General features: G+C 37.5%; 2 protein-coding genes across 3 annotated transcripts; both read left to right on the forward strand.

Moving 5' to 3' along the window:
• The first annotated feature begins 1,322 nt into the window (after window positions 1-1,322).
• Window positions 1,323-4,871, forward strand: agr2 (anterior gradient 2). 2 transcript variants are annotated; one of them, XM_032580989.1, is made up of 8 exons: window positions 1,323-1,420; window positions 2,421-2,545; window positions 2,652-2,715; window positions 2,791-2,843; window positions 2,934-3,010; window positions 3,300-3,363; window positions 4,440-4,523; window positions 4,609-4,871. In XM_032580989.1, exons 2-8 carry the CDS (start codon window positions 2,437-2,439, stop codon window positions 4,656-4,658), a joined length of 501 nt encoding a protein of 166 aa, XP_032436880.1. In that variant the 5' UTR covers window positions 1,323-1,420; window positions 2,421-2,436; the 3' UTR covers window positions 4,659-4,871. The 2 variants fall into 2 exon arrangements, with proteins under 2 accessions (XP_032436880.1, XP_032436881.1); XM_032580990.1 differs by having other exon boundaries at window positions 1,349-1,427; window positions 2,425-2,545.
• A 1,347-nt stretch (window positions 4,872-6,218) lies between these two features.
• On the forward strand, window positions 6,219-23,377 carry LOC116731288 (death-associated protein kinase 2). The gene is made up of 12 exons (XM_032580991.1): window positions 6,219-6,678; window positions 11,048-11,142; window positions 14,175-14,396; window positions 14,503-14,641; window positions 14,723-14,852; window positions 16,285-16,333; window positions 16,523-16,549; window positions 18,844-18,996; window positions 19,887-19,932; window positions 20,035-20,124; window positions 21,264-21,350; window positions 22,828-23,377. The coding sequence occupies exons 2-12, from the start codon at window positions 11,081-11,083 to the stop codon at window positions 22,906-22,908; spliced, it is 1,086 nt and encodes a 361-aa protein (XP_032436882.1). The 5' UTR covers window positions 6,219-6,678; window positions 11,048-11,080; the 3' UTR covers window positions 22,909-23,377.

A 23,377-nucleotide genomic window follows, 5' to 3' on the forward strand; every position in this document is an offset into this window, starting at 1 on the left:
TCTTGCAGTACTCATTGAAATAATAGAAAATTTACTAGGCATTCGTAAAGCTTTACTTCCTTCTATCAGTAAATGTTTGAATTCAGTCAACACATCTAGAACTGAGCCTTTATTTTTGGAAAGCTCTATCTACAATACTCAGCCTAACTTTTATTTTATTGGATTTGACCTTGGTTAGGAAACAGCACAGCAGAACAGCTTCATTTCAAAACTAAATATTGAGCAGGACGTGCTTTTGTGGCATGGTATGATGTATGGTTCAGAGAAAATGAGAAGCAAGGGTTCAGACTGAGTGTAGAAACAGTCACTGGCAAACTGGAAATAGAAGGAAAGAGTTGATGGAGTGAGTAAAAGGTGGATTGGATGTCCAGAGATTCACTCCTGCCTGGGACAGAACAATGGAGGCATTGAGCTACCTCTTTACAGGCTTTGTGAAGACACCCCTGATAGTGATGGCAGAAGGAAACTGGCACAATGGAAAAAATAAAAAAAATTCAAACTTTTATAAAATTCTGGACGTAGACACATTGCATGTAGACAAGAAAATGAACAGTGTCAACCTAAAACTTTGAGATTCTTGTTTGTCTAGGTTGACGTGTCTGCATCCGTCTTCCCGGACAAATCAACAGTCTATGCATTGCAGCAAATATGTACTGAGTTGCACCTTTGTGTATCGGGCAAATCACATAAAACCAGTTGTGACTGAGTCTTCTTGAGCTGACTCATCATTAGAATGGCGTTGAACTCCTCCTCTTTCCCAAAAACAGTCATGGACCTGGAAGAAGAATAACTAATCTGAATCAACATTGAAGAAATGTGGCATTTTTCATGTCTGATGGAAATATTTTCATGAACGTGGTTACTACATGGACTACACATTGAGTTACAACAAGCTGACTGATCATTCTAACTTTATGTTATGATGTGCAGTAAATCCATCATCGTTCAGCTCAGGATGCTGACCTGTCCTTGGATTTGAGCCAAGCTCTTCCTGTGACCCAACAATACACTCAATGACTTGGGAGCAAGATAATAAGATTAAATAGCAGAACTGACAGAGTATCAATCCTGTTCAATATGTGAAAAATCCTTTCCAGAAACTATCTGTGGTGTTCCGAAAAAACACTGGCTTAAATCATTTATATTTAGTACCCAGTTATAAAACTAATCAATGTTTAGAGTCGTACTTTAACATCAGTGATTCTATAGGAAAATGCTCAGAAAATTCAGATACAACTTTTCCAACAGAGTTCAGTTTGCAAACTTTTGAGGCATTCCCGGGAATTCCAGCTGAGGAGGGAAAGAATGGGAGCAGTGAGAAAGAAGTGGGCGGATCCTCAGGGAACAGGTACTTAAAAAGGGAACAAGTGAGCTCTATCATGCAGGAGATCACTAAGCTTTGGTCCAACCAGTTACAAACAACGAAGGTAAGTCTTTATGGAGAATTCACCTGAAGGACAAATTTCTTCCCTTCCAGATTTAATAGCTAAACTCTTCTCAAATTTACTAATAGCTAACGGAAGTTAGTCTTTAACAAAAGAAATTTGTTTTTTCCAACAGGTCCTTTTTATATAAGAGAAACAATATTTTCTACATTAACTAAAAACTGTCAAAGATTAGTGTGGAGGTAAAGTGTCTGTAGGTGCTTCACCTATTTTTTCTTGGATTTGAAAATTGTAAGAAGCAATGGACAGAAAGATTTAATTTTTATGGGAATATATTGATCTTTATTGATTGTAGCTTCACTGGGTCACCGAGTCTTTCATAACTATCTGTCTTCATACAGAACCTGAGACTTCATTCACTTATTGTCTACCATTCAGAGATAAAAACATTTTTAAATGCTGATGTGTATAAGGAGGTTTGAGAACTGAAATAACAGATTAGAATGTTGTCCCAGAGTGGAGACTGTGGGGACGGTGGGGACATCCAGGTGGAACAGCAGAAAAGTGATGGGAGATTGAGGCATGTAGATTCACACACACAAAAAAATTGCAAAACATATATTTTAAAAAATTAGGAATGATATAGTGTGCAATAGGGACAAAAGTACAACATAAAATAACATTCTGATTCATGCACAACTGAGTAGGATAACTTAAAAAAGGTGCAAAATGTGCATGTGCATTTGTGCATCAAAAAAGAAGATTAAAGAGCATAACATTTAATCTTATTAAATTAAGATTTATAAACCTCTTATAATTTATAAACTGTGCAAATAAGAGGTGTGTAAAAAATAGCAAAAATGTTATTTAAAATGAACAAAACGGTTCCAGCAGGGGATGGAAACAGCGGTAGGTTGCTGGAGTGTGATGGTTATATAAATCTACAAACGTTTTTCCTTTTTTTTTCTTTTTTTTGGTGATTTTTCAAAATTTGTGGTTTATTTTCATGTATTCTTTGTATGGACTCTTATCTTTAAAGTAGTTCTCAAGGATGGTGAAGGCTGTGCTTTCTGCTGTTTTGGTGTTGGCGGTCATTTCCTCCACCATTGCCAAATACATCCCGAAGACTGGCAAGAGGATCCCACAGACTCTGTCGAGAGGTCTGTAACAACCAGCTGAGACTGCATGACTGAATGAACATGGATGGTGACAGATGCTGGGACCAGCTAGTTTCTTATAACTTTTAATATTGTTACACATTTCCAGGATGGGGTGACCAGCTGATCTGGGCTCAGACATATGAGGAGGCTCTCTACTGGTCAAGGTCAAGGTAAGAAACAGTTGAAATGTGGATGACCACAGAGCTTCCTGAATAGAGCAGTAAATGAAATGTGCTGCTTTTCAGGAACAAGCCTCTGATGGTCATATTTCACCTTGAGGACTGTCCACACAGCCAAGGTAAGGCTCTGGGTTTTTAGTGGTTGGGAAACATGTTGGTCATGTGTGCCTCACCTTGTGCCTCTGCTTCTGTTCCATGTCCTGCTGCAGCACTGAAGAAGGTCTTCTCTGAAAACAATGAGATCCAGAAAACTCTTGATGAGGATTTCGTCGTTCTCAATCTCATGGTAGGTTGCACAATTTATCAAGTCAGGTTTTCCTAGAAACCAGTGTGTTTTAAATTTGCATAATGGCTCATTCTTCATACTTCACACTGAGGTGCAACTACAACCCATTCAGTTATCATTCAGTTTTCTGACAGATTTAGTTTGTTTGTCTTTCTCAAATTTTCATTTATGTTTTTTGAGGTATCACATACATACATAGACAGAAATGTTTTAGCTGAACAGATGCTGATGTTCAGACAAACAGCTTTAGTCCTGAAAAACTCAAACATGTCGATTTTCTTCCTTCCAGTATGAAACCACAGACAAGCATTTGTCCCCTGATGGACAATATGTTCCACGGATCCTTTTTGTTGGTAAGTGCTTTGCGTCTAGATTTTTTTATTTATACTTTTACATACTTAACAGATTTCATTCTGTAGACTGAAGGCTAAAGTCTAAAACTTTAGCCTTCACACACTGAAAACAGCAGTGTTTTCAGCAAACACTGCTGTTTGTTGCCAATATGATTCTCTAAAGATTTATATGGTTTAATAATCCAATCCATGTGGAAACTGTTTAAAGATAATTATAAGCAGTGTTTCCTTTGCTTGACTAAACCGTAGTTTGACTAAACCGTAGTTTAACTTTGAAGAAGTTAAAGGTGGAAGAATAAAAAGCTATTTCACCAGTTTACACACGATCAACAAACTGGGAATCTCTGTGGAAACCTTTCACTGGTCCTGTTCCCTCTGCGTTGCAGTGGTTTAGAAATTTAAAACATTTTAATTAGCTACCGTCTTAGAAGAATTATGAGGCCAAAGTCTTTCTGTTATATACAAGGGTTTAATTCTGATCTGTCAGGACAGACTTAAGTTTAAGGGAGAGAAGCAGAAGATATCTGCTTTGCTGTGAACTCACCACCATCATTCACTAATGATAAAATTATCTGTTCACGTATACAAACTAGTTAAGTTGCAAATATCAGAAACAAGCATACTATATATGAAATATTTATGTATTTACTTATTTATGCATAGTGGAAGCACTCACACTCCTGCACAGCTCATCATTTACCTTCTCAGTGTTTGTTAACATTCTGGGGATAAAAACTGCAGCCAGCTGGTTTAAAGGCAGACACTCTGCTTTACTTCATACCTAAATAAAAGTTATACTGTAAAATTCACATTCAGCAAAGTATTGTCCCCCCCCCCCCACCCCCCACTCTGTGTTTTTGTTAGTACACAGAAAGATGTTCATTTTCCAAATCCCAAACCATATACTTACAGGCAGACGCAATAAATAAAGTTTGTCACCAAATTGCCTTTTGAATAAGTGACAAATCATTTTTTTATTCCTACACATAATCCAGGATGTTTATTAGACATCTCTTCAAAGTAGATGCTCATAGTTGTTGACTAGTTGCGCTCATCCAGGACTCGTCTCTCCACAGACCCGTCCATGACCGTGAGGGCTGACATCAATGGACGCTACTCTAACCGCATGTACGCCTATGAAACGGGTGACATCAGCCTCTGTAAGTGCTGCACATGTGTGTGACCTGCAGGCTGTGTGTATTCATCTGAAATGCACAAAATCATTGCTTCTTGTTTCTCCCTCAGTGATAACCAACATGCAGACAGCTAAGAAGCTCCTGAAGAGTGAACTGTGAGAACCTGGACTCCACCCAGTCTGTCACCACTCATCAGATAAACTCTGTTTACCACTAACCTTTATGATTTTCATCCTAAATAAAATGTACTGATTCTTACAATTTGTGAAGCTAATCGTCTGGACATATAGTTGATTTATGTTGACATAAATCAAATATACTGTAATATGAATTAATTCTTTTGTTTGTCAATACAACACATTAAAACAAAAATGTGTCTTATTTGTTGTGCTTCAGCAGTGTTCCTGGTGCCCTTTGGTCTCTCTCTGGTGGGATTACATGAATTACAAGGGTCTCCCTTAAATAGTTTCAACCTTTACAACATGTAAACATAATTTTGTCATATCAGCCCTAACATGCACAAGATTTGAACAAGTTGTCATAATGTATCAAGCATTTAAGCAATGTTTCCATTAGACGTTTTTTTTATTTTTTAAATCTGACCTGAATTGGTAAATTGCTCCGATGTGAATCCTGACTTTCTCCTATACATGAGCATTAGATCCTGTACATCCTCTAATGTTAGAATATCTATTATAGATAGATAGATCAACCATCGATCAATCAGTTTTCTGAAATAGATTGAAGGTGAATCTCATGAACCATCAGTTGGCAAGCAAATGGTCAATATAGCCAGAGCACAACACAATTTTACATTTCTTACAATAGAAGGACGAAGATTTAGACGGGCCAACAGTCAGAGAGGAAAAGGAAGAGGAAGAGGAAGAGGAAGAGGAGTGAGGCTGAGGAGGAAATAGTTGGGAGGAAAACATCAGTCCAACATCAAGATTTGGTTTGTGACCCATAACAGGATTCTGATGGACTTCCTCTCATTCTGCTCCTCACTCTTCAACCTTATTGAGGAATTTTTCTCAGCATGGAGAAGGAAAGTATAGACACTGTAATTCCTACAGCACTGAATGTTCAGGGGACTGTCTCATGTCCCCATTTCTATTTTAAGTTTTTTCTTGTGCTCTGTAGTGCTATCTTTTTATTTTTGACATGGTCTGTCATCAACTTTCAGTAAAATCATAAATGTGAATCTTGTCCAGTCTATAGATCTCCCACAATTACAACTCATACTTGTCAACAAAACAAGTATTGTTTTACCATCCCTCCAAAACTACACCAAGACAACACTTGTTAACCCCAGACGTATAGCAGCGTTATAACAACACTGTTATATTGAAAACATGACTAGTCAACTCGACTGCCTCACCCACACGCAATGAAACAAGGACTTATCATTCTGAGGTTCACTGATATGTAGGATTTTAATGAACTGGTGTTTGCAGGCATTTTGCTGTTTTGTATAGGGGCAGAAGCTGTTGGACTGATGCTAACCACTAACTTCATTTTCTCTACTGTTAGAATATATATGATAGATAGATAGATAGATAGATAGATAGATAGATAGATAGATAGATAGATAGATAGATAGATAGATAGATAGATAGATAGATAGATAGATAGATAGAAAAGTAGAGTGTTGCCAAACGTAAAAAGACTGAGCGTTGTCCCTCCGGCGGAGGCGGGGTGATCGTTGTGACGCCGAGAGGATTGACAGATTTTTAGCAATAGGGAATTTTCTTGAACGCAACTATTTACTCATATGTGATTTTTATCCACTGAATGAATTGATAGGTAGATTTTTTTTCTAACTCTCTCTGTGAGATTCTGAAAGAAACGAGGAATTGATATCTCAAGGCAACATAAACATGTCACTAAGGGAAACTGATGTAGACGGTTTTCTCTAACAGGATTTTCTGGATCCGCAGCCCTATACTACCAACTGGTGGAGCTAATGCAGCAGTGCGTCGTTTATGAAGAGCCACTAAAGCCGAAAAGAAGAGTGGCGTTTTCCGCATTCCTCCTGCACCCTGCAGTCAGCTCGCAGCTCCGCTCCGGTTCGGGACCAGCACCGATCTCCGCCGCTCCGCTGGGTGGGAGCTTCCCGTCATACATGGGATCGTAGTCCTTACAGCGGAACATTGTAGCAGGAACAACGGGGGCTGAGACTGTGAGTACTACTATCAGTATTCATTTGCTTTATTTATCATACATTTAGTTCCCGCGATGTTGCCCACGGCCTGTTTTAAACGGAGGAACAAAACTGCTCCTATTTCTCACATTAATTTTGTTCTGACATTCCACGGCGGGTGGGGTGGGAAAACACTCAGAGGGTTTGAACTGGGGACGGAAGCGCATAACATGTTGAGTTAAAAAACAACAAAAAACATTATAACTACTCTTTTAATAAACATTTAAGGGTAAATTGGTTGCCATCCAGGTTGTATGTGTTTTATTGAGCAATCAATTTTTTGACCATTAAGATTATTTACTCTATAAAATAGTAATGGTTCTGACTTCCATTTGTTTGGACCGGGGTCCAGTGGGTCCAGTGGGCCTGCAACTTTTTTCGTGACCAGCTGGACTTTATTGGGGGGATTCCAAGTTCCCGGGGCCAATGGCAAGTTTTGTCATAGTTACTGAATATGACTTGTTCTCATTTCTTATTGAATAAGTGTTTTTGTTCAAAGAAAAATGTCGCCTTAAAAAACTTCCAAGGGCAGCTGGCTTTTTTATAGTACAGAAAATTGACAAAAATGAAAAACTCCACATTACTGTTGTTTGACAGTTGTTTGTACAGCTGAAAAATAGTGAAGGTGTTTATATTATCCTGTACTTCAAATTATAGAACAAATATAATTTATAGGCCCCTGACTTGAAATCAAAAGCACAACTTTTCAAGTACAAACTTTAAAGGACAATAATAAATTATCATAAATTCTGTGACTGAAACATCCCTTACCTCACTCAGATCATTACATGTAGAAAGGGAAATACAGCTCAGTGTTTGCTGACCTAACTCACCTAATGAGGAAGTACTTTCTTACTGCAATTCCTTTTTTGGCATGACTTTCTTTGTATTTTTCGAAAGCTATAGACAACACAATAGAGGACACGGGCAGGGAATTTCAGGCGCTTGGTTCATGAAACAATTAGAAGACCGTTATTTAAACAACAAAAACCAAAACTAAATCCTAGTTGGTATTCTGCCATTCCTCAGCCTCATGGTTGTACAGTTCATTACAATTTGCACTACTGGTGCCTCTTTTTCCCTGCTCTTGTGCAGAGCATATAAGTTAGCTGAGAGAGCTGGCTTTCCTCACTCACTCTTTGTGTCCCTCTTGGTGTTACCACATCCCCAGCAAACCGCAGCACAAAACACTTGAGATGCCACTACAGTGTCAGATGTTTTTAACAGTTTCTTGAACACACTGAGACCTGAGTCTTCTCAGTAGATGGAGGTACTTCCTGTACAAAGTTTTTGTGCTGGAGGACCAGTGCAGTTTGTTGTTGAGGTACAGATGCTCCGCCACAATGTCGGTGTCCAAACCCTGGATGTTCACTGGGGATGTCTACAGACTTCTTATTGGAGAGTCTTTCATTGCCACTAAAACAAAAATATTAAATAATCTGATATTGTTATTAGGTCATATGAAACATGACCTTGCCCTAAATTCCAGAAGTGTATTTCCTGGATGACAGGTTGAAATATTTTTGTATTTTTTTAATGCAAATAAATACAAAAAAATTTGATTTACTTAAAAATAGGCTTTACTTCAAGACATGTTTGCATGTTACATGAATTTATTAAATGAGAGAAAACAGCCACTTCCATGTTATTATTCAACTTAGCCACTTTCTTATTATTCAACTGCACAAATATTTCAATTCAAAATGAGTGCAACAAATACAATTTTCTTTTATTACCATCTACATTTACAGTACTAGCAACTATACAAACATTTCAACACAAGAAGTGCAGACAATATTGTTTCCCCAATATGCATTTTACATATAACATCAGTACAACATTGGAGTTTCATATTAACATGTGCAGGTTTAATTTGCATTAGGTTTACAAACACATTAAACTGCAGCACACATACACAATGTTGCCAAGAAGCGTCACCTCTTCACACTCACAATGTCATAATGTGTGGTCTAACAGTAGGACCCGAATGCAGGAGTGGCAGAAGCGGTGCCTTGATGATGAATGTTTAATAAAAATGATGAACAGAACTTCCAAAAATCACCAGGAGCACACAGAGAACACAGGGAGCAAAAGCAGAACAAAAAAATTACAGGAACCAGGGAAGTAATGGGATTTAACAGGTTCTAGCAGAAGGAACCAGCAATGAACCTCAGTGATATGAAAATGAAATTTGACATTGTTGTTTTATTTCAAAAAGATTCAGGAAGCAGAAGGTTTCAGGCTATATTTGGTTTATTGAAACCATGTAAGTTGTGTAATAGGACAATGTGTATTTTTTTTTTTTATGTGTTTCACACTCCTTACCAGTGGTGTTGCTCATGTAACGTTTTTTTGCCAACCATCAATAAATCTCAAGAAGAAGAAGAAGATCTTTTTTTAACAACATTTATTTGTACAATAATTTAACAAGACACTGTTAAATACATAATCAGGACATTCTTAATAAATAAATATTTACATTAGCAGCTTGTTATATTGTAGCTCTCCCTGATTTGAAATGGTGCACAAAACACTCTTAAAACCCCACAGTTGTAAAACATCCTCCAAATCTCCGGTGGCTCTGTGGATGCAGAACTCCAACCTGAGCCTGGCCTTGTTGTTACACTTCCACAGAGCCACGGCATCAAGTTGAGGTCCAGCCTGCATTTTGTCCATTCGAATTAAATAAATAGCCACTTTTGCTCCTGCAATTAAAAAATTTAAAATTTGGGATTTGAAACTAGTGGCTCGACTGTAATGTACACCGTTGCTAAAAGCGAAATTGGTAAAAAGTATGCTGAAAAGGCTAAAAATGCTCTTTAAATTTTTTTAAAAACAGTCAGCCATACACAACCTGTAAAAACATGAAGCACACTCTCAAACCACAAAAAGGAGTTTTGCAATTTGTCTGCAAAACCCCAGAACTGATGACTGATAAAAACGAGTTTGTTGCGATGCCGCCGTGAAGGATCCTCCACTGAAGATTGCCAGTCGTTTTTTTTTTATTGGAGGCTTGTAACGAGTCCTCCACTGAAGTTTCTGTCCTCTGAGTTTGTCACTCCGTGCATAGAAGAAGAAGAGGAGGAACCAGAATTGGGTGTGAGCAGGAGAAATTCTGTGAGGGTGAATGCTGGAACAAAAGACCTGAGCTGATGAGCTAAAGGTATGCAGGGGGAGGGAGGAGGGGAGAGAGAGAGAGACACAGTGGTGAGGGAGAGAAAACAGAGGACTGGAAAATAAATCTAATACTAAAGAATAACTAGATCTAAGAAACATAATTAAGCTTGGATAACAAAGCATAATAGAGACAAGAAATAAGTTAGAATTACTAAGAAGAACTAAAAACCAAAACAAGACTGCTCAAATCAGAGACTAAGGAACACAAAATTAGAAACAAACCTCAAAATAACTCTGGATCCTAACACACATGTAAGCAGCAACCTGACTGGTATAGTTCTGTGTAGGATTTTGTATTTGTTTCTCATGCAACCACTCACTCTTTCCACATGAATTTTAAGGTGTGCTATAGTTCGCATGCTTCAACATCTTCAACATAAATTTGATATCTCCCTTTAGAGAGATGTTTTAACCTCAGCAAACATCATTCCCACATTATCTTTAATATTAAAGCCTTTGTGAATAATACAATAAGAATAAGACAAAGTATTAAAAGTTTTGAGAACAAAAGACATGAAATCCTGCTTTCAGACTGAAAATGTGTGCTCTTGAATTATGGCAGAAAATTTCCCCCATACTGGTCTGCTCCGCATCAGAACCAGAACCAAACATGGAGAAGCAGCATTCAGCTTCTATGCACCACAAATCTAGAGCAAACTTCTAGAAAACTGCAAACAACTGAAACACTGAGTTCCTTTAAATCTCGACTAAAAACTCATCTGCTTAGAGTTGCATTTGAAACATAAAAAATGAAACAATAAACATTCCGATGTGTAACGATGGCACTTGACAAATTGTAATCCTTCTGTTGTTGACTGTGTTCTATGACTTTGTATTTTTGTGTTTTTATGGTGTAAAGCACTTTGAACTGCTTTGTTGCTGAAATGTGCTGGACAAATAAACCTGACTTGACTTGGTGGGCCAGTCTGTCAGTCAAACCTCTCTCACAGCAGAGCAGAAGAGGATTTTTACACCTTTTTTAAGATCTGCTTCAAATATCAACGATTTTCCAAAATGAATAAAATTGGGGCCGAGGCCAGCTGATTCATAGGTCATGGCGTAAATTGTGGAGTTGACATTGTACAGTGCATGATTATTTTTGTTAGTGATCCAAACCAATTTTAGGTTTGGATCACTACAAACCTAAAATGGACTGTTTTACTTTCTGCAGTGAACAAAGAAGATCCATGAGAAGCAAATCAACATGGCCCTGTTCAAGCCTGAGAATGTGGAAGACTTCTATGAGATTGAGGAAGTTTTGGGCAGGTAATGTTACACACACTGTGTGTGTTTTAATGTTTGGTAGATTTACTGACAAGCAGTCAGTATGTATCAATGTGCATCAAGTATTAGAAACAATATGGGCCTTTAGAGATTGGTTTAATTAATGTGAAATGAACAAGCGTGTGCAACTTAATGATAAACTGCATTTTTTGTAATGTGACGTGTTTGAGCAGAAATTCATTATAAATATGCAGAGAAAAGGAGTAAATGTGAGTTTGATTTGACTTTGAAAGCACTACAGTTACAAAGTCTAAAATAAACACATCTCACTTCTGTAGTTCTTCAGTAATTCTGGCTCATGCTAACTTAGTATTTCTATGGTTTTGATAAAACTTTTTTATTGTAAGTGACTGGCACATTATTATTATTATTACTTTTTTTCATTCCAAATAATGGCAAAAAATGAATCATTAACAGGCTGCTGCAGAGCTTAGTGACTTACTGCAGGAGTTAATTCAGACATTCAGCGATGGTAAAGCCAGCGGCTGAGTCAATGAATCATTCTCCTTTAATGAAGATTTGGCACTTTGCCTCAGATTTCAAAGTTTCAGCTTTTCTCACTTCATATGAAGAAAGAACATGAACAGTCAGTATGTACTTCTGTAGGCCAAGGCAGCGATACAACAGAGGTATTTCAGGATAACCTAAGCCAGTCTAACTAAACACTTGATCAAAAAGGCTCTGTTAGCCTGGTTTGTTACTCATTCAAAAAACCAGCAGCTACTTAAACAGAGAAGAAGCCTAATAGATCAAACTCTTAGAGACTGTAGGACAAACAAATCTGGTCTTAGTCATATTTACACTCATATTGATTCTGGATAGAGCCACACAAGGCAGACTGACAGGTTTCTCAGTGCTGTCAAGGGATGAACCCACTGGCCATTGATATTGCCAACAGCTCTATGAACTTCCCAAAGAGATTCTGCATTGGTGTCCAGGTAGTTTGGTCCACTCCTTTTAAGCAAATGGCTCGACCTATTTCAAATAGGGCAGATTTCCACTCTACTTGTTAAAAATGTTCTCATCAATCTTCAAATAGGACAGTTAAGGCTCATGGCAGGCTATCTGAGAAGATCTTAAGTGTTTTTAGATCAGGGCAGTCCTGGTCCATGAGCGCCAGGATTGGAGTTCACATCCCTGTTTTAGATGTATGCTTGGGTTTATTATCATATTGAAGGACCCATTAAGCTGTGAACAAAACTGAGCTTTCTGACACTGGACTGTATGTTTCATTTGAGATCATTTTGATTATCTAAAACAGTTGTTTTGTTTTGTTCCAGGAAATGATTGCTTTCTGAAACTAGACTCATTTTTCCTTCTGTATACATTGGATCATTATGATTTGCATAAAAGCTTCAATTTTATCTCAAAGGACATTCTCCTAGAAACTGGAGCATGTCAGCATTCATCTTTGGTCTATTAAAGTCTGGTCTTTCTGCATTTTTCAGTCAAAACTGATATTCTTCCACAAAGCCCAGAATGGTATTAAGTTGAAACTATGCGGTGTGATCACAAAGTCACATCTTGGAGTTCAGATTTAGCTGTGTTTTTCCTATCATCTGACCTCTATTTCTGATCAGCCTGCCCTGCAGTTACATTTCCCCTTTTGTTAAGTACCGAAAGTTTGGGTATAGTTTCATGAACCTTAAACTCATAAATAATGTGGTAACAGGAACAAGTAGCTGGTTTTGTGGCATTTATAAAGACATGAATTTATCATACTGAAAAATTGTTATTACATAATTACTGGATCATGCTCATTTATCAAGTAGACCACCAATCTCTTAATTCATTTATAACTCCCAGGTAAACCATTTTCATCATTATATATTTCAGAATACCAGAAGTTTTCTTTGATTCTCAGTCCTTTAAATTATTGTCCAATTACAGATAATTTATGTGTCAGCCTATAAACCAGTCCTTATTCTACTGTACTATACATAAAAGGTCTGGACTCTTGTCTATTGAGAAATTATTACTTCCTGGACGAAAGCAATCTGTTGAAGTTTGAAAGTTTACCCAATCACCAACGTTTGGCAGTGATGTATGTAATGTGGCAGTTTAATGAAGTTTACTGGAATTTGCCAGCACTGTAAACAACCATCCTCTACTGCAAAGAGAGAGGAGCTGATTGGTACAAGGCGCTTGCTTTCCAATATTTGGAAGCGTGGCCAACATGGACTGAATGACTTTGTTCACTTCCTAAACTGGCATCGCTAAAACTGACAGACTACAAATCTAAAACAACACAGAAAACCACCTTCATTGTTCACAACTTTTCCTTCTGTCTGCTGATTGGCCTGGTTGAAATTCTACCAGAGGAAACCAAGTGAATGGAAGAAAGCCCAGACAGTCTGCGAAGCGAGATTTGAATTGAGCAGGAAGGCAACAGTCAGGATAATGTCAGCCAAAGATTTTTGCCGATGCACTCAAGCAGCAATGTTAATAATTAGCTGATTTCTGCATTTGCAGGTAGCATGAACACTTTTGAGAAACATTTATCAGATGCGATGTGGAATTGTGTACATTTATATGATTCTTCACAAACTACAAACAAAGATGGTCAAATGGCTAAAATCTTCTGACTGGAGATGGCAAAGTCGTTGTCCACAGAAGAGTATGTCTGCAGAAAGGTGGCGCTCCCTTTCTGTTTTGTCACTAACAGGGTTTTGACATACAACGAAGTATCTCCAAGTTGTCTTGTTCTGTGTGTGAAAAGCGTGTGCTTATATGAAAGTCCTGCAAACAGGTGACCAAGTGTTGTTGGGTTTTGGGTGAAGTATGGGAGAGCTTTAGCATCCTGCTGCAGTTCAGCCACATTCATACTCAGTTGATCACTGCAGGTATAACATTAGCAGGTACATTTAAAATACAATACAACATAATATGAGCTAAGTGATTTTCTTTCACAGCACAATAGATTAGTATTAGAACAGTCAAAGCTGCATTGAATCCAGAATCTGTAGGTAGGGTCTTTATGATTGGATTGTTAAATGTATTCTTGGCCCATTTAGTGGGCATTTTGGTCAGGTTCGAAAAGTCTGTGAGAGGACATCAAGGACTCACTGGGCTGGCAAGTTCCTAAAGATTCGAAAAACGGCCTGCAGCCGTCTGGGTCTGGACAGGACCAGCGTGGAGCGAGAGGTGGAGATACTACAGATATTACACCACCCAAATATTGTGGCCCTCAAAGACGTCTTTGAGAGTCGATCAGAGGTGGTGCTCATCCTGGAGCTGTAAGTGTTTTTCTGTCAATTGTTTAAAAGTTTAATTTAAAACAGTATATATATATATATATATATATATATATATATAGTAAGAGTCTTCTGTTTAACATTTTAGTGTTAGTGGAGGAGAGTTGTTTGACTTCATTGCTGAGAAGGAGAACCTATTGGAATGTGAGGCCATTGAGTTTCTAAAGCAAATCCTGGAAGGACTGAAGTTCATGCACAAGAACAACATTGCCCATTTCGACTTAAAGGTAACATCAACATGGCATTTTGAAAAAACAACTTTTCACTACAATGTCAAATAACACAAATTTGTTCTACTCCAAATTTAGCCTGAAAACATCATGCTGTCGGACAAAGGTTCCTCGCACCCCAACATTAAGCTCATTGACTTTGGCTTGGCTCACCATTTTTGCCAAGGAGAGGAGTACAGAAGCACAAGTGGCACTCCACAGTACATTGGTAAGGACAATAAAAAAAGATTTTATGCAATGATGATCACATGATGGTGGGAGGAGTTCGACCCTTTTCAATTTCTACTCTGTCCACCTCTGGCATTGTGTCCTTTGGCAAGACGCATTATCCTCCTTGGCTGCTGCTGGTGGCCAGAGGGCCCAACAGGTAGCGCCGGTGCATGGCAACCTTGCCTCTTTCAGACTGTCCTCTTTTCTGTCAGAACACCTTCTAAATTTTCCAGTTTGAGTGAGAAGCAAACTTCAGAGCTGTAGCCATGACAGCGAGCTAGGCGACCAATCAGCAGTGTGATTGGTGCGCTCTCAGCTTCATACCCTGTTCTATGCGTCAACTATAAACCCTCTGTCAGGAATGATTCTGCTCTGCTGATCAAATGCTGAGCGCAGGAGAGACGCATGCAGTCTGGGTGACCCGCCAGGCTTATAGTACTCTGGGGGAACTCTGCTCTGGGTTTGGTCAAAGGGCCCAGTGGTGGCACTCGGCCCCAGAACAGCTGTGCCTACAGTGTAGCTTGCCATCATGAGCGTGTGAATGGCTGAATGACTGAATGTATTGTATCTCTGGACTAAATGAAGTGCTATACAAGTACAGGTCATTTACCAGACTGCAAATAGAACACCAGGTTTAGCCATTTTTATGGAAGACTTTTGAAATATTGCTTTTGGTCCAGTGTTTGACTTCTGAAATTAATTTTGTTTCCTACTAATTGTTTTAGACTTTAATTTCTTCCATTATGTTTAATAACATCAGTCGGGGATATTATGTAGAATTGTAAAAATTGTGACCGAGTTAAATAAAAGCACAGAAAATCCACATCCAGCCACATGAAACAATTAATTACATTTAATCACATTCATTCCCTTAGTTTGATGACATAAACTCATTTTACTTCAGCTCAACTTAGAACAGTATCCAGTTGCTGTTTGTTTCAGCCCCAAGCTTTTGACTGAGCTTCACAGCATAAGTTTTTCATTCCTTTTTTGTCTTGGTTTTGCTTTAGAAAGCAGCATGCAGCAGAATTTCTAGACATACACACTGAAAAAAAGAAGAAACCACCCATTTAGATGCTTGTATAATATGTACAAGTAGCAACGTGCAAGGGAGCACAGAGCACTCTGCACTGGAGCAGCAGGAAAACCACATAGCTATCATACTAATAGATTGAGAAAATAAAGCATGCAATAGGATGGATCTTTATTGTCCACCAAAGTGGAACATTCATTTTACCACCAGGCTACAATAAATTACAAAAAAGAAGAAACAAGCACAAAAAAGAAGAATCAAATAAGTCTATCATAATTAAAACTCTCCACAAAAGGTTTCGTGAACACATGAGGTCTTTCAGTCTTCTTGATGCATAAAAATTAGTTTTCAGACTTCAATGTTCACCAGTTTAACTGAGATTCTGTTTATGTTTTAGCACCTGAGATGATCAGTGACGAGCCTCTCAGCACAGCAGCAGACATGTGGTGAGAATTCAACACTGAATGACCTTTTAAACATGATCAGACCTGACCTTCTGCTTGTGTAAACCTGGATCTTTGTTACATTTGAAATACAGTTGTGAAAAGGTTTAGCCATACTGCTATTACTACTATTATTGTGAAGTAACTGAACTCCAAACCATTGACTGCATCTTGTGTTTCTCTTCTCTTCAGGAGCATTGGAGTAATTACCTATATACTGTGAGTTGATATCATCTTATTGGCTCACTTGTAAGACATGAATACTGTACAATGCATTGTTACTTGTATTCCGTCTTCTTTTCATGGCACAGGGCTCAGTGTGAAAACTTACTTCAATCTGATCAGAGATTATTCTGTTGTCTGTTGATGTCTCCACATCATTAGATTTAATTTTAATTCCTGGCTTATATAGGGGTTGCCTGGTCTTTATTTTTTTTAAGGTTTTAATGGCACTAGTGGTGTTTATTCAATTGTAGCTGGACAGGAGAAAATGCATAAAGCAGAGGTATCCAAACCTTTTTCAACAAGGGCCACAAGCGTGAAGTTAAAAGAAGTCATGGGTTACAAAAACTTTATCTCTCGTTTTGAAAAATTAAAAATGTATTCCACACACTTAATGCACAACGTCTTAATGAAACGTATCAAACGGATTTCTATATAGAAATAATCTGCAAATCATTTTAGTTGTATTGAAGGTTATAAGATATATGTTATGAGCCTCTAACTTTGTGTAGTTTAATAAACGGTTGTATCCAGTTCTGCTTTTGAGTAGAATGGTATCAAATTAAAATCAAAATAAAAAAAAAAAAGATGACTAGTTTGTCAAATCACATCAAAAGCAAAAATAAATACATTTACACAATATTCTGCAAATATTCTTAACAACTAGTCAGACATTTCTGTAATATTTGAAATCTGCCTTGATCTGTAAGCTTCTTGAAGGGGTTTCAAAGTTTTGTTTTTCAACATTTCCAGGTGATCCCCAGTATTTGAAATAGGAAAAAATTCCAGAATAGTGAGACCTGACAGATTCATCAGATTTAGCTGATAATCTGTTTGCTAGGGTTTTAGTCAGTAGCACATCAGGGCTGAAATATGTTCTGTTTGTCGAATGGTTATCTTTTGTATTTTTAAAGAAATTGGTCACAAACGCGTAGCAGGTGTATGGATTCAGGTGTTCACAGATACACTTTCTTGGGTTGTTGTATATCTTTCATTAATTAGTACCACCGTGTGCTTTCCACTGACATGGCTGTTATGAATGCATGTAGTGTTTGACACTGCAGTTTCTTGATTCTGTCTTTTTATCTTTTCTGCAGGCGTAGAAACAGACTTCTACTGTGTATCCTTGTATTTCCTCTATACTTTCTATAGTTCTTCCTTTTCTCTATCTTTATTCTCCTCTTCCCCTTTTAACTTTTTGCCCCGTATCCCACATCTCTTCCTTTCTTTTGATGAAACTGTAATGCTACAGTTGTGAAAGTAAATCTTGCGGGTTTCTCCTTTAAACTGCTGGATAGGAACATGTAAAAAAAGGAAAAGACATCAAAATGGGTCATTGATTATGACAGATTTATCTCTTACGTTTAGATGCGTCAGGCTGGGTCTGTCACAATGATTTATAGCTCAGAGTTAATTAAGGTTAACAAGTCCTTAAAATGGTGAAGTAATGAACCAAACAAGAGTAAAAAGTTCTGAAGAACTTACAATAGTGGTACATGAAGCAAACAGAACAATAATGACATGCAACTGAGGCAACAGGAAGTGAGGTCAGGAAGTGGACAATGGAAGGATCTGATGAGGAAATTAAACTGACTGGCTTTTAACTGTTAGGGAAGGACCAAACTCTGGACCTGAGGGACAAGTGACTCATAAACACACACCATCTGGTTTTAACAAATCAAATGGATCTGATGAATCCACAAGATATTTTGTGAACAGAACCATACTAAACCACAAAAGAGAATAACCTTAAAATAAAAATGGAGAGCAATATACTAAGAAAGGAACACAAGAACTAACTCAATGAGCTGGGTATGGAACACCATTAGTCACAAAAATAAACTACTTAGTAAAATGCAAACACCAAAATCAAAGTAATGAACACAATATGAATCATGACAGAGTAAAAAAGCAACCAAAGTGTAAAGAATAACTCAGAATAACAAGGATTGTGTAGGATACAACAAGTGTATGTGCACCCAAAAGGCAAAAATGGCTTAGGCCAAAAAAATGTTCAGGTTTATAAAACTATATGTATGCACACCAGCTCAGGTATCCTTTACTGGACAATAGACAAAATGATGAACCTTACTGACTCTAATCTTAAGTTATTGACTCGTTTTCCTTCAGAAAAAAGTTGGTCCAGTCTTTACTCTGAGATTCAAGCCCTGTATATCACATCATATGACCAAAGAAGATCCACTTAAATGAAAAGGCAGAAACACTTTGAATGAATGAACTGGGATCTGCACACAATGTAGTCTCTCTAATCCTGTGCTTTCTCTCCTTAGATTGAGTGGTTTGTCTCCATTCCAAGGTGAGACTGATGAAGAGACTCTGAAGAACGTCATTGCTACCAATTATCAGTTTAATAAGCATTTCTTCAGCATGACCAGCTCCATGGCCAAAGATTTCATCATGAAACTTTTGATAAAAAACCCCAAGTATGTAACATAGGTACAGTATCTATCTTGTGCATGCATAAAATGTCATAGAAACTAAACTTTAACAGCAGTAACAATGTAAATAATCTGGAACTCTAGTTTTAAATCCTTAACACAAATCAAATTCAAAGGTTCATTTAAATGTTCCCATTAGTTTGATGGATTCCATGTTTTGAATGATATTTTACATTAGACCTCTTGTACAACCATACAGTTTGTTCGAATTTTGTCATTCATTATTATTCCTCATCAGCTTTTAGTTGGTTTTAGACCTTTACTTTTTAATGAATGTAATACATAAACCTGCATTTGAGGATAACAATGGATGGCTTGCACATGCAGCCAGTTTATAAGCTATAATAATGAAGATGATGATAATAAGCAGTGTAAATAGTATTACTACACAAGGTCAAAAAGAAGCACAAAGAAATTGTACCGTTTGAACTTCTTTGTTCTACTCATGAGATAAATAATGGCAGAAAAATATCAATCGAGTTGTTAACTGCATTCAAACAGAAACTGCTTTAGAACTTTAAATGGCCACCAGCCTAAACCCTTTTTTAAACACCATGTCTTCACCAAGAAGAGAGTTCAAATAAAACGGTTTTTCCTGAAGCTCCAAATTGTGTCTCATTACAATTAATTGAATGTTATATTATCAGTCCACTCTGAAGGGCTCATATTAATCATTAAAATACAAATTAAATGACATCAACACCCAGATACAGTAGTTTTGGAAAATGTAGCAAGTAAATACAATATTTACTTGCTACATTAATCTCAGCACTTAAGAGCTGCAGCACATTTTAATACAGTGGAGATCAGGGCAATTGTTGAAACACCTTTCATCCATCTATCTAATCATGATTTTATGTTATTGTATGTTGCAGTGAAAGAATGACAGCTGAAGAATGTCTTGTACATCCATGGATAAAGGTTGCAGCAACTCTTTCTTTCTCATATAGCATATTTACTGTATTAAAGTGATGACTTTGGGAGTTCCCAGTCATTGACATATCTGTTGTTAATCTGTTTTAGCCCATCACTCGCATACAGGTGGACAAAAGGAACCGATCCTCAATCAATATGAGGAGCTTTAAGAAATTTAACGCAAAAAGGAAATGGAAGGTGTGTATAAAGATCTACGAAGAGGAGTTGGGGGTTGGGGGTTGGGGGGGATCTTTAAAGATCCCCCCCAACCCCCCAAGTGTTTTCTACAATAAAGTAAAGAGAATACAGCATGATTAGTGCTAGCTCCTGAGCCTTTTTAATAGTCAGTATGACAGATAAACAGTCCCTGCTATCACCAAGTCTCTTTTGAAATAATCACAGAACCAAAACTGAAAGTTTGAACACTGAATTTTTTTGAAAGTTTCTACACTGTAAAGTATGCGAGGGAAGCAAAACTAAGAGTTTTCAGGGTATTTATTTAAAGGTGTGGCCAACAACGAAGGGAAGGGACCGTTTGTCTCCGAGGCTGAGCTACTACATTTCTGCAGTGTGGTTATGGGTCAATGTGGTTTACAGCGTTCAGTTAAGCAAAGTTTCAGGCAGCAAGCAGGAGAACAGTGAAAGGTGTTGCCTTAGCACTGGTTGTTGCTTACAATTTCATGTGGGAAATATCTGAGCAGCATTGTCTTTTGCACTTCTTAATTTCACCTCTGGATCTGCAACTTTGCCAGATCCTCTGCAGCTACCTTCTAACAGCTAAGTGGTTGGTGGACATTTTTTTGTATTAATTCTATCTACAGTTCTCCAAAATGGATGCCACCCAAGTCCTGCAATGAAGGATTTTACACTTATGAAGGAACACAAGCAAAGTGAAGTGAAGTCGGCATCAGTTGATAACACTCTTCTCTCCTTCAGACATACTCTAAGTACTCAAACTATAGGAGGTGTATGGCACAATGACAGACTAACAAAATGAAAACATGCATAATAATAAAAGTTTCACTGTCACACTTATTGCAGTAACACCAAACCACACAATCCTGGTTAAAACTGTTCAACCTAATTACAGAGAGTTGCTGTTTTCACGTAGTTCAGGCGTATTTGGGGCAATAAGCATAGCATAATGGAAAAATATTACATTGACCCTGATTATCAAGCATTAGGACCGCCTACCTAATGCTGAATAAGTTCCTGATTTGTAAACCAAACAGTTCTTTTTTTTTTTAGAATACTTTATATAATACAATGCAACTAATACAATATGCTGTACATGATTTTCAAACATGCTTTAAGTCTAAGTTCTATCCGTTCTTCAGATGTCCTACAACATGGTGTTGATGTGTAACCGTCTTGTCAGTCTGAGGCTACCATGTACGAGCAGCTCCAATCCAGATCCACTGCAGGTGGGAATTCAAACCTATTCTAAAGTTTGATTCCACTGATCAGTCTGATAACAGCTTTGTTGACTATTTCTGAACTACAAACTGATCAAATTCCAGTGATGTGACATTAGCAAGTTGTCACAGGTTACTTCATTTCTTGTCCCTTTTAATTTATGTTATACAGTAAATACAGTACAGACCAAATGTTTGGACACACCTTTCTAATTCAATGGGTTTTCTTTATTTTCATGACTATTTATAAGGCAAGAAATCCCACTTATTAACCTGACAGGGCACACCTATGAAGTGAAAACCATTTCAGGTGACTACCTCTTGAAGCTCATCAAGAAAATGCAGAGTGTGTGCAAAGCAGTAATCACAGCAAAAGGTTGCTACTTTGAAGAAACTAGAATATAAGGGGTATTTTCAGTTGTTTTACACTTTTTTGTTTAGTGCATATTTCCACATGTGTTATTCATAGTTTTGATGCCTTCAGTGTGAATCTACAATGTCAATAGTCATGAAAATAAAGGAAACTCATTGAATTAAAAGGTGTGTCCAAACTTTTGGTCTGTACTGTACATTTTATAATATTTCAAGGTGTGTCAAAAAATGTTAGAGGAAATAATTATTTAATCCCTTCTTTGTATTGTAAATGTATTCAGAATAAGAAGGAAAAAACTGTTTATTTTATTAGAAACTACAATACAATGCTACAATGCAAAATCAGCTGATTTTTCTCATTTATACTGGTTTAATTTTAATTGAACCGACTTTCAACATAAAAAATCCAGAAAATGTATGATATAAAACTACATTGACATTATGTTAAAGTAGAGTTACACCCTTCACTCAACCAGAATTTGGACTTTCACAGTGCGATTATTTTCCCATGCAGCACACAGACAGCTGTGATTTAAGATCTGACATTTTCTTGACTCATGTTTGGATGATAAGAAATATTGAGTGTGACTCAAAGTCAAGCCCTGAGGTGGAGCTAAGATGACTTGGGCTGGGTGACTTGAGTGGCCAGTGGACAGGCCCATGTAGTGTAAAATCATCTTCCCTCGGCATCATAATGAAGATTATTTTAGAGAGAAATTCTGAATGGGTCTTCCAGGCTTTTAGTGACACAAGTCAGATAAGAAATGTTTAGGAATAAACACATTAAAGCCTCGTCAGCTCAGGAAACACTAACATCAGCTCCGTCTCAGTTCTGCTGCCTTACTAGATCAAGGTCATGTATTGCTTGGGGCTAGATTACCTTTTGGTCACTGTGCTATACATATTGATTTTTAGCTGTACCATTAGCTTGTTAGCTTTGGGTTCATTTTAGTTGACAGTAACCAACATTGAACAAAAAATTCCAGAAAATGCAGTGATCTAAAAAAATGTAACAAAGGAGATCATTTTGGACTAAAACTTTTCATGTGTGTTTGTAAACTGTATCTTGTGTCAGTGTTCCTAACAATATTATAAAATGGTTATTTTTCTGCAGAGACAATGTGAAAGTGACACAGAGGAAACAGAGAGCAAGCCTGCCTCTCTGCTGCGCCGCAGACTCAGCAGCAGTTCATAGAACTGTTCAGACGTGCTGCGAGTCCAGGCTGCTCTAAAGGATTCCTGAGGTCAAACACTTTGTTGCTCTGATCAAGTAAATCGGGCCTCCCAAACGAACTGGACTCACTGGTTCTAATGGCGTCCAAGCTGGAGTCTTTTTGTTTCTGTATTTTTTGTATTTGTTTTAATGCATTTCGGTGGATTTGTAAAATATGTGTTGATATAATGTGCCTTAAAAATCTTTAACTATAGTATGTCTTCAATGAAGCTCAAACTCATTTTGTACTATTGTTTGTGAAAGATTTAATGTTTTTAATGTTTGGTGTTTCTTTGTCTGTATAAGTGGGAGGCAAGCAGAGCAAGTTTAATGTTGTACCCAGCCTTTAACACAATGTGATCTGGATCTCCACTTCCACTTGCCAGTACAGAACCACCAATATCTGCTTGTCTGTGTGTTGTTTATTAAAAACAATTAAGTTCATGGTTTA

The sequence above is a fragment of the Xiphophorus hellerii genome, chromosome 13 (genome assembly GCF_003331165.1).
Source record: "Xiphophorus hellerii strain 12219 chromosome 13, Xiphophorus_hellerii-4.1, whole genome shotgun sequence".
NCBI lineage: Eukaryota > Metazoa > Chordata > Actinopteri > Cyprinodontiformes > Poeciliidae > Xiphophorus > Xiphophorus hellerii.

Bases quoted from the DNA above. Each gene is read 5' to 3' on its own strand.
- agr2 (XM_032580989.1), top strand. From the start codon at position 2,437: ATGGTGAAGGCTGTGCTTTCTGCTGTTTTGGTGTTGGCGGTCATTTCC. The intron at 2,546-2,651 runs GTCTGTAACAAC...ACACATTTCCAG, and splicing joins CCCACAGACTCTGTCGAGAG to GATGGGGTGACCAGCTGATC. The intron at 2,844-2,933 runs GTAAGGCTCTGG...GTCCTGCTGCAG, and splicing joins GGACTGTCCACACAGCCAAG to CACTGAAGAAGGTCTTCTCT.
- LOC116731288 (XM_032580991.1), top strand. From the start codon at position 11,081: ATGGCCCTGTTCAAGCCTGAGAATGTGGAAGACTTCTATGAGATTGAG. The intron at 14,642-14,722 runs GTAACATCAACA...CTCCAAATTTAG, and splicing joins TTGCCCATTTCGACTTAAAG to CCTGAAAACATCATGCTGTC. The intron at 18,997-19,886 runs GTATGTAACATA...TGTATGTTGCAG, and splicing joins CTTTTGATAAAAAACCCCAA to TGAAAGAATGACAGCTGAAG.